Source organism: Myxocyprinus asiaticus, chromosome 10, assembly GCF_019703515.2.
Source record: "Myxocyprinus asiaticus isolate MX2 ecotype Aquarium Trade chromosome 10, UBuf_Myxa_2, whole genome shotgun sequence".
NCBI classification, from domain to species: domain Eukaryota; kingdom Metazoa; phylum Chordata; class Actinopteri; order Cypriniformes; family Catostomidae; genus Myxocyprinus; species Myxocyprinus asiaticus.
The window spans coordinates 21,268,871-21,280,137 of NC_059353.1; the positions used below are offsets into that span (position 1 = coordinate 21,268,871).

Here is an 11,267-nt window from a genome sequence, read left to right on the forward strand (position 1 = left end):
ATTTCAAACCCTGTTATTTTTTCCATGGAACACTCCTAATTTAAAAAAAAAATCTCAAACTATAGGATGCAGTGAAGGTGAGGATTGTAGCCACAGTATCTTATGACTTCAGAATACTTGGAATTTTGTGCACAAAACATACGGACTACTTTTTATGAAGCTTTTATTTTTTTGGAATTTGACAGAACGTAACGACTATGAGCTTTAATTAATAATGATCTACAGAATGTGAATTCCTTTAAAGGAAATTCTGTTCAATATGGTTCAATACAAGATAAGCTCAAATGACAGCATTTGTGGCATAATGTTAATTACCACAAACATTTATTTCGATTCGTCCCTCCTTTTATTTAAAAAAAGTAAAAACCGAGGTTATAGTGAGACACTGTATGGAAGTGAATGAGGCCAATTTTTTGGAGGATTTAAAGGCAAAAATGTTAAGCTTATAATTTTATAAAAGCACTTACATTAATTATTCTGTTAAAACTTGTGTATTATTTGAGCTGTAAAGTTGTCTAAATTATAGTCTTTAGTCATTTTAGGATTTTAGAGTTTACTGCGATACGTCGTCATGGCAACAAATTTGAAACTGGATATAACTTTACACAGAAAAATTTAGCAAGCGATTGTATCACACTAAAATAAAACCCCAATTCAAAAAAGTTGGGACAGTCGAGTGTTTACCACTGTGAAACATCACCATTTCTTCTAATAACACTTATTAAGCATTTAGGCACTGAAGACACAAGTTTAAGTTTAGAAAGTGGAATTTTCCCCAATCATCCATTATGTAGGTCTTTAGCTGCACAATTGTACAGGATCTTTGTTGCTGGTTGGTGTGCTTAATAATGCACCACACAATCTCAATTGGAGACAGATCAGGACTGCAGGCAGGCCAATCTAGCACCCATACTCTCTGCTTACACAGCCATGCACTTGTAATCTGGGCGGTATGTGGTTTGAAGTTGTCCTGCTGGAAAATGCAGGGATGTCCCTGGAAAAGACAGTGATGGATGACAGTATATGTTGCTCCAAAATCTGTACATATCTGTCTGCATTCATGATGCTCTCACAGATGTGCGAGTTACCCATGCCATGGGCACTGACACACCCCTGGCCCATACAGACACTGGCTTTTGGACCTGACGCTAATAACAGCTTGGATGGTCCTTTTCTTCTTTGGCCCGGATAACATGACGCCTTTGTTTTTCAAAAACATTTTGATATGTGGATTCATCGGACCAAAAAACACAGTTCCACTGTTCTACTTTCCATCTAAGATGAGACCGAGCCCAGAGAAGTCGGCAACACTTCTGGACAGTGTTGATGTTGGGCTTCTGCTTTTCATAGTAAAGTCTTAACTTGCATCTGTGGATGCTGCAGCGAATGGTGTTGACTAACAAAGGTGTACTAAAGTTATCCCAAGCCCATGTTCATGATATCCATTACAGATGAATGACATTTTTTAAGACAGTGATGACTGAGGGATCAGAGATCACATGCATTCAGAAGTGGTTTTCGTCTTGCCCTTTATGCACCAAGATTTGACCAGATTCCTTGAATCTTTTAAATATACTGCACTGTAGAGGGAGAAATACCCCAAATCCTTCCAATTTGTCTTTGGGGAACATTGTTCTCAAAGTGCTGGATTATTTGCTGAAGCATCTGTTGGCAAATTGACATGTCTCAAATGATCCTTGCTCTTGAAGGACTAGGCTGTTTTTGGAGGGTCTCTATATACTGTGACACAATTGCCTCACCTGTTTAACATCTCCTGTTTCACATCGCCTTGTTATTTCAACTCGTCAAACTGTTATTGGTCTTAAATTGCCCCGTCTCAACTTTTTTGGAGCATGTTGCAATCATCTGATTTTAAATTACTGTATATTTTCAAAAAAATAAAAAATAAAAAAACGAATTTGAAAATTTCTAATTTAAATGAAATTTACAAGGTAAAACATCATAAATGTGTAGTTGTAGTACTTTCAATATAGCAAAGGGTGAATATAATTTACAAATCACTCCTTTTTATTTTTATTAGCATTTTTCATACTGTCCCAACTTTTTCGGAATTGGGGTTGTAATATTAACATGCATTTTATTTAAATTTTGTGGCTATACTTTTGAGACAGTGAGTATTTTGACATTTACAGATTAGCTCCATTCACTTCCATTTTAAGTGCCTCACTCTAACCTCGATTTTTGCTTTTTTTAAAGAAAAGGAGAGATGAGTCGAAATAAATTTTTGTGGTAATCAGCACTGTCACAAATGCTGTTGATTGATCTTAACTTGTATTGAACATGGAATTTTCCTTAAAAAAATACAGCATACTCATTTGGAATGACATGAGGGTGAGTAAATAATGCCTGAATTTGTTTTTTGTTTTTGTTTTTTTTGGTTTAGTGAAATAATTTGTGAAAAGGACATTAGCACCCAGAAAGCCAGTTACACAACTAACAGGCATAAGCAGATACACACTGAAGATGCATATTACTACAAGATATTCAGTCTTTAACTACAGGGCCAAATAAAAGCAGAGGAACGTTTCCTTGATTGTAAGGTCAGTTTAAATGAAAAATCTGCTACAGTATAACATAAATGTCAGACGATGTTATTTAATTAGTTTTACCAAGTTTTTCCAAGGCCTGTTGTGGTCAAGTAAGGTTAAAACAGTCTGTGGCAAATCAACACTACTGTGGAAAGAGTGTTGAACTCGATAAGACTTACTATTCCTGCCATGTCTGCGGATGTCCATGAGCAGACTACCCTGCTGCAAAGCCTCCTCCATCCTGTTCTTCCACTCATTATAGCTCATCTCTGCCACCATGTGCCCGTTCACTGTAAGGATCTCATCACCAACCTCCACCTGAGCGAGCTCCGCTGGGCTGCCTTCTCACACACACACGTCAATACACACAATCACACATAAAGACAAGCCCAAAATATTAATGAAGAAAAAAAGACATGACTGAAAATTACTTTAATCTACAAATAACTTTTCATCAGGATTGAATTTACCATAATGCCAAAGAGCTAGACACTAGAAAACGGCAATGATGCTCTAGTAGATTTAGACAACTGAACAAAATTCAGTTTAGCTCCTTAAACAATTAGATTTTGTTCCAATGCTGTCTAGGCTCAGAGATTGTTTGAACTAGTGGCTCATCAGATTCAACATAGAAAAAAATCTGCCCTATATAGCTCTAGCAATGGCACAAAATATGCGTTTTATCAGCAGACCCTCTGAAGCTGCACATAGATCCTGTACTGAATGTTTCAACATTTCATTGGGCAGCACATAGGTGGTTGACATGCAATACTTAGGGGAGTTGACCTGTCTTGCAGTGTGACATGCTACATTCACTGAGAACTTTATTAGGAACACTATGGTCCTAATAAAGTGCCCGACGTGATCTTCTGCTGTCATAGCCCATCCGCCTCAAGGTTTGACATGTTGTGCATTCTGAGATGCTATTCTGCTCACTTTCCCTCTCTTTGTCTGTAGTCCCCACATGCTTTAAAACATCCACCATTGTGCCTGTTCCAAAACAATCAAAAATAACTTGTTTAAATGACTGGCGTCCTGTTGCTCTGACCCCCATCATCAGCAAATGTTTTGAGAGACTAATCAGAGATTACATCTGCTCTGTATTGCCACTCTCTCTTGACCCGCTGCAGTTTGCTTACCGCAACAACCGCTCCACTGATGATGCCATTGCATCTACACTACACACTGCTCTCTCCCACCTGGAAAAAAGGAACACTTATGTGAGAATGGTGTTTGTAGACTACAGCTCAGCATTCAACACCATAGTGCCCTCCAAGCTAGATGAGAAACTCCGGGCTCTGGGCTTAAACAGCTCGCTGTGCAGCTGGATCCTGGACTTCCTGTCAAGCAGACGCCAGGTGGTTAGAATAGGCAGCAACATCTCCTCATCACTGACCCTCAACACTGGAGCCCCGCAGGGCTGTGTTCTCAGCCCAATACTGTATTCCTTGTACACACATGACTGTGTGGCAACACATAGCTCCAATGCCATCATTAAGTTTGCTGATGACACGACGGTGGTAGGTCTGATCCCTGACAATGATGAAACAGCCTACAGAGAGGAGGTACACACTCTGACACACTGGTGTCAGGAGCACAACCTCTCCCTCAACGTCAGTAAGACAAAGGAGCTTGTGGTGGACTTCAGAAGAAAAGACAGAGAACACAGTCCCATCACCATCAATGGAGCACCAGTGGAGAGAGTCAGCAGCTTCAAGTTCCTGGGTGTCCACATCACTGAGGAACTCACATGGTCCATCCACACTGAAGTCGTTGTGAAGAAGGCTCATCAGCGCTTCTTCTTCCTGAGACGGCTGAGGAAGTTTGGAATGAACCGCCACATCCTCACACGGTTCTACACCTGCACTGTAGAGAGCATCATGACTGGCTGCATCTCCGCCTGGTACGGAAATAGCATCGCCCACAACGGCAAAGCACTGCAAAGGGTGGTGCGAACTGCCAGACACATCATCGGAGGTGAGCTTCCCTCCCTCCAGGAAATATATACAAGGCGGTGTGTGAAAAAAGCTCGGAGGATCATCAGAGACTCCAGCCACCCGAGCCATGGGCTGTTCTCACTGCTACCATCAGGTAGGCGGTATCGCAGCATCAGGACCCGCACCAGCCGACTCCATGATAGCTTCTTCCCCCAAGCAATCAGACTTTTGAACTCTTGATCTCCCACGATCAAAATACATCAGCACTGCACTTTATTACCCTTACTCTTATATCTCACACCGGACTGTCATAAATTATATTATTATTATTATATTATGTTCTCTCTTAACAACTGACTATCAACCGACAGCCTGAATGTCAATACAGTACATTCTATATATATATACTTTTTTATATATTTTTATTTTTAATTTTTATTGGATAATGTGTATCTATATAGTGTGTATTGTTTACTGTACAGTGTATGTTATTATTTGTATACTGTTGAGTGTAATTATGTGTATAACAGATGTTTAAATTGTGTTGTGTTAATTTGATGTTATTGTAAATTGGTACTGTCTCATCACTGTCACGACTGCTATGTTGATCGGAACTGCACCAAAGAATTTCACACACCATTGCACTTGTGTATATGGCTGTGTGACAATAAAGTGATTTGATTTGATTTGATTTTGATTTGAGTGGTTATCTGAGTTACCGTAGCATTTCTGTCAGCTCGAGCCAGTCTGGCCATTCTCCATTGACCTCTCTCAGCAAAATGGCATTTCCATCCACAGAACCGCCGCTCACTGGATGTTTTTTGTTTTTGGCACCATTCTGAGTAAACTCTAGAGACTGTTGTTGTGAAAATCCCAGGAGATCAGCAGTTACAGAAATACTCAAACCAGCCCGTCTGCCACCAACAATCAGGCCATGGATGAAATCACTGAGATCAAATTTTTTCCCCATTCTGATGGTTGATGTGAACATTAACTGAAGCTCCTGACCTGTATCTGAATGATTTTATGCATATCACTGCTGCCACATGATTTGCTGATTAGATAATCGCATGAATATGTAGGTGTATAGGTGTTCCTAATAAAGTGCACAGTGAGTATATATTCCATCTGAAAACATGCATGCAGCTTTTATGATTATTTTCTCTTCTAAAAGTGAATTTTTCACAATGTAGGACCATTTAAAAAGAATTGATGACCAGTCACAGGATCTATGACTTGCAACTTTTCATTTAAACCTTTACCTCCAATCTTATCTTGATGTTTATAAAGAAAAAGTCCATTGACACAACCATGCCTCAACTACATGCTGACACATATTATGGGCATCCTTCGAGAGAGCATGTTTTACAAAAATCACCTTGATTGTTTTAATGGAATTTAAAACAATTTCTTTTACCTGGCACTACAGATTTGACACGGACTCCTGTAGAGTCCCAGTCAGTCTGGAAGCCAAAGTCTCGGCTGCTGTTTGGTTTCTGGTTCAGGCTGATTCTCATGTCACTGTAGCTCACCTGCAAGACACATTCAGGACAGTACAAGAAGCATGAGACCATCTCTGTGTGCCTGAGATCATGACATAGAAACATAAAAAACATTTTGCAATGTAGGAATAAGATAAATTCTCTAGAGAAATTATGTAAATTAGTTATGATTAATTGATTGACTGGCTGTGTGTTCCTTTCAAGGTTGCACGTCAAACATCATTCGTTTTTGTGGCATCAAACCTGCACAATAGGTGCAATATTTCATTTGAGAACTGCATAATGATTTGCATGAAGTATTTGATTTGATCAATAATTGATGAGTAATGATTAATGAATGAATAATGACTTAAATTTGGGACTGTTCCTCACACAAAACAATTGTATGGCTTCAGAATACTTGGAATATGTTGTATGGGACTACTTTTATAGTACTTTTTAGTCCTTTTTGGAGCTTAACAGTCCATGATCAATAAGAACTGTTGGTGTATGAAAAAGAGCTGCATGAATATTCTATTTAATCTCCTTTTGTGTCTGATGGAAAAAAAGCATGTGAGTTTGGTGAGAGTAGATAGTGACAGAATTTTCATTTTTGTGTAAACTATTCCTTTAAAAGCTGTGGCTGAGGTGAAATCCCTCCTTATCAGTTATAACCTGTCTTACCTCATTCGGAGGGCTGATTGGGGATGGAGCTTTGGGCAGGGGGAACACCCTATTGACTGGAGGGACAGGAGAAGGGGTTTGTAATGCTGATCGCACTTTCTCCTCCTCCTCTTCTTCATTACTGCTGTGTACAGGGCTGCCCTGAGAGAGCTCTTCATCCCTCGTCACATACTGAGCATTGTGGAAGGGAATCGTAGTTTTCTTAAGGCTGTCAGTCTCTCCATTCATGCGCTTATGAGAGACATCAGTCTAAAAAGATTTTTGATGCCGAATATGAGTAGACACAATTAATTAAATTCATTTTTCAACAACTTATTGCATACCTGATATTCACTACTTAAAATGTATTCTTTACTTTCTGTAAAGTTACAAAGTCCCCATTGTTTGTATAATGCAGAAGAGATCATGACTACTGATTTACCATGGGATAAGTCTATGTTAAAAACGAATAAGTTCAAACAGAAGATAGATGACATGATACACTTTCTCAAAACATCAGACTTCCGGATTGGTTCATTAGTGGTTTAACTCAATTAGTTTACTTTAGAATTGATATGAGCTATAAATAGATAAGTACTTGAAAGTAAATTCACCCCACACTGTAACATGTAGCATAATATTTCAACCTTATTAATTAAAAAAAAAGAAAACATTTAATTTGAACATGTCATGATGTTTGAGACCAAACAGGGCCACTCACCATGAACGGTCTGGGAAGGGAGGTGATTCGGTTGGACTGTGTGCCGAATGGTCTGGGCGTGACTACAGAGGTGAGCCTTGCGCTATCTGATCTCTGGTAGCTCCTGGGGACAGAGGCAGAAACTCGATCCAGCCCAGACTGCTTTGTCTCCATTGAATTGGGTTTATACAAAGAACTAATGGGGCCGCTGGAGTTCTCAACTGGCTTAGTGCTGTTAATCGAATCCAACTGTTGAGAGCCGTTCAGAATGGTGCTGCTGGTGTTGTTTGGTTTACTGACACTGGTGGGCTTGATCAGGCTGGTGTTTCTGTTGGGGATAGCTGGAACTGGATCATCTAGAAGGCTTCGGGCTGTTTGGATGTCTTGAATGTTGTTTGTCATATAAAGAGGGATCTCTGGGCTGGAGCGATCACGTTTTGCAGAACAATCGGTTTGGTCCGATGCCAGGGTGCCAGCGACAGGCTCCTCTTCCTTCAGAGATGGCACGGAGGGTAATGAAGGTTTGTCCATAGGGGCATAAGGGACATCAATGGTGTGGCTACGTGGTAGCAGAGTTCTGATTCTGGGTACAGGTTCTTCAAAGACATCATCAACACTTGTGTTAAAGCTGTTATTGTAGTTGCCTTGCTCTCGGTTCTCTCTGAAAGGGGCAGGATTAAAAGGGCAGGACAAGAGACGCGATTAGATTACACTTAGCTGAAGACCCATCAGAGAAAGTAGCACAGACTTCACTCTATTCTAACACCATATAGTGTTACGGATGCAACAGAATAACAAAAAAATAACAACAGTGACATCTACAGCTTCTAAAATATTTTAGCCATATTTATCCTAATCAATAAAATATAATAAAATAAAATGTATTGGTTTCTTGCAAAGGTTAAAAGCTAAGGTTGAAATACAATCCCTCCTTATAGCTTGCAGATTATTGATCAGGAGAAACATAACATGTCTTACACATTTCAAAATAAAATAAAATAATAAAATAAAATAAATTGCTGTGATGGAATCTATGTTCACCTCTTATCCTGCATCTCCTTGAAGGTTTTTGATTTCCTGGGGCCACTGCTTGAAGTGATCTGCTCAATCTGCTCTCTCTCCTCTCTCTTCCTTACGATATCAGAATTCACACTCCTGCGCTTGTTCTTCCACCTTGTAAGATCCTGCAGGGGTAAGAAGAAAGACGCTCAGCCTCCATAACTGGAGCACAGATGCTTATTCATAAACACTAATGGTAGGAGGACAGTGCAGGGGAAGGATGGAGAGACAGGAGGACAGATTGAGGAGTGAGGGAGGACTAGATTTTACTGGTGTCCTATTTTGTGTCTTTGGCTCCACCCAACTCCTTTCCCTTGTGAATTAGGGGCCCGTATGTGACCTAAATGCTCTACAGAATCTCAGTCCAACCAATTCCACACTCACTACATATTATCATAGAACAGTTAGAAACTATTCATTATTGACATTGTTGTGTGGCTGGAAATAGAGTCCTTCATGGTACAAACGTTTGGAACCTTTGGTCATTTTCTTTCACATTTAAAAAAAAAAAGAAAACCTTTTCAGTATTGCTTTCAGATCAGACAATTAAGCAATTAGCCACTGATTTTAAAAAAAATCACTGTTTTGCATGGACACAAGTGGCTTATTGCTGTTATAAAACAGCGGCAACATCAAAATAATAAACACCAATGTTCAACCTATACATTTATTATAAAAAATAATCACAATAAAAATTCTTCCACCAATTAATATAATTCATTATTCTTACTTTAGGAGCTTGTAGTTGCTAAGCAATATACACTCACTGAGAACTTTATTAGGAACACTGTGATCCTAATAAAGTGCCTGATGTGGTCTTCTGCTGTTGTAGCCCATCTGCCTCAATGTTTGACATGTTGTGCATTCTGAGATGCTATTCTGCTCACTACAATTGTAAAGAGTGGTTATCTGAGTTACCGTAGCCTTTCTGTCAGCTCGAACCAGTCTGGCCATTCTCTGTTGACCTCTCTTATCAACAAGGCGTTTCTGTCCGCAGAACTGCCGCTCACTAGATGCTTTTTGTTTCTGGGACCATTCTGAGTAAACTCTAGAGACTGTTGTGCATGAAAATCCCAGGAGATCAGCAGTTACAGAAATACTCAAACCAGCCCGTCTGGCACCAACAATCATGCCACAGTCGAAATCACTGAGATCACATTTTTTCCCCATTCTGATGGTTGATGTGAACATTAACTGAAGCTCCTGACCCATGCACTGCACTGCTGCCAAACGATTGGTGGATTAGATAATCGCATTAATTAATAAAGTGCTCAGTGAGTGTAGCAGCTTGGAAAATATAGAATGTGCGGTCACAGATGTGTGTTTATAGCATGTTTATTTACAATGGCCTCGAATGTGGCTCATCCAATCAGAATTTGGATCTATCCATTTCATAATAAACTTGAAGTTTGTAATTTTTAAATTTAAATTTTATTATAACATTATTACAACTTTATCCAATTATATTATTACTTTTATTATTACTCCTTATTTTAATATAACATTATTATAACATGTAAAACATTTCTATTTTTTAAACTTCTTTTTATGAAAGGTGCTCTAAAATAAAGTTTATTATTATTGTTATAATTATTATTATTAAAAGAGGTCCATCCACTGACACTGGGGAAATCACATCTTATTACTTTTAAGGCCACACAAAGCACAAACATCATCAATAACAAAACAATGTGATCCGATACTCACATCCTGCCACTTGTCCTCACTCTCTTTCAACTTTTTCTGCAACTTCTGCAACTCTTCAAAGCGGACTTCCTTGCTCAAGTTGCTCAAGTTCAAGTTAATCTGATCCTCTGTAATATCACTCACTGATTTGCTCCTGAGAACAGATTTAAAAAAAATAACTAAAAGTCAGTTGTCAGATTAACAACAAAAAAATTCCATGAGGAAAAACTTGCATGCATTAGGATAAAGGAAAGGTTTAATGTATTTCAGCAATTCAGGTTTTTAGAAGGGTAAAAAGTGTTACAGCTCATGTTAAGCATACATAAATAATGGAAATGACCAAATATTTAGGGTTAGTAAAACAGCAGGCATGTCCCGGATATTCTTCAAGCCAAAAGTAGTTGTTATGGGTGAAAACGAATGAGTTGTCACATATTGAAATGTAACAAATTAATGGGTTAAAGTATTCACAAGTATTCAATAACTTCCACTCATGCGATTCATCACTTCCACATTGTGAGAGCACAATATCTCCACATTACAGAAACACTAGTGGTTCTCACGTTCTGGATCTTTCTAGAACAGCACATTTAGTAGAGATTTAGATTAAACTAGCTAGTAGTGTGTGTTGTCTCCACTGTTTTGTAGTGAAAAGAGTTGCGCAGCAGCCCATGGTGAGTAAAGCATTGTGGGTGTCATTGCATAATGTAGGGGAGAGCAGAATAAAACAAAGGCCCGGCAGCATGACCACACAAAAGAGAAAAAAAAGTGCCATTCCTACACAAGGCCACAACTCACCCATCACTACCAGAACTGTTCTGTTGCAGTCTAGGAACCAAAGAGAACCACACAAAACAGTCATATATCGGTGTGATGATTGAGACTTTAGTTTATTGACCAACAAAGTAACACATGCCCACTATCAAGAGAGCACGCACACACAAACACACACACACACACACACACACACACACACACACACACACACACACACACACACACACGTTGGTACAGCTATCATTATGAGGACTCTCCATAGACATAATGATTTTTATACTGTACAAACTATATTATATAGGGGATTCTATCCCCTAACCCTAACCCTCACAGAAACCTTTTTGCATTTTTACATTTTCAAAAAAACATCATTTAATATGCCATTTCCCTTGTGGGAACCGCTGGCTGGTCCCCA

The 11,267-nt window shown here is 39.0% G+C and overlaps 1 protein-coding gene across 14 annotated transcripts in view; it reads right to left on the minus strand.

The window, feature by feature from the left end:
- The window catches only part of lmo7a (LIM domain 7a), a 74,468-nt gene that overhangs the window by 11,075 nt on the left and 52,126 nt on the right, over positions 1-11,267 (minus strand). For 13 of the 14 annotated variants that reach the window (XM_051708353.1, XM_051708352.1, XM_051708356.1 and 10 more), the window contains 7 exons: positions 10,874-10,903; positions 10,097-10,229; positions 8,372-8,514; positions 7,352-7,991; positions 6,652-6,900; positions 5,904-6,018; positions 2,729-2,890 (listed from right to left, as the gene is read on the minus strand). In XM_051708353.1, the coding sequence (XP_051564313.1) occupies positions 2,729-2,890; positions 5,904-6,018; positions 6,652-6,900; positions 7,352-7,991; positions 8,372-8,514; positions 10,097-10,229; positions 10,874-10,903 (1,472 nt within the window). The remainder of the gene's footprint in view (positions 1-2,728; positions 2,891-5,903; positions 6,019-6,651; positions 6,901-7,351; positions 7,992-8,371; positions 8,515-10,096; positions 10,230-10,873; positions 10,904-11,267) is intronic. The other variant, XM_051708362.1, reaches the window with a different exon arrangement.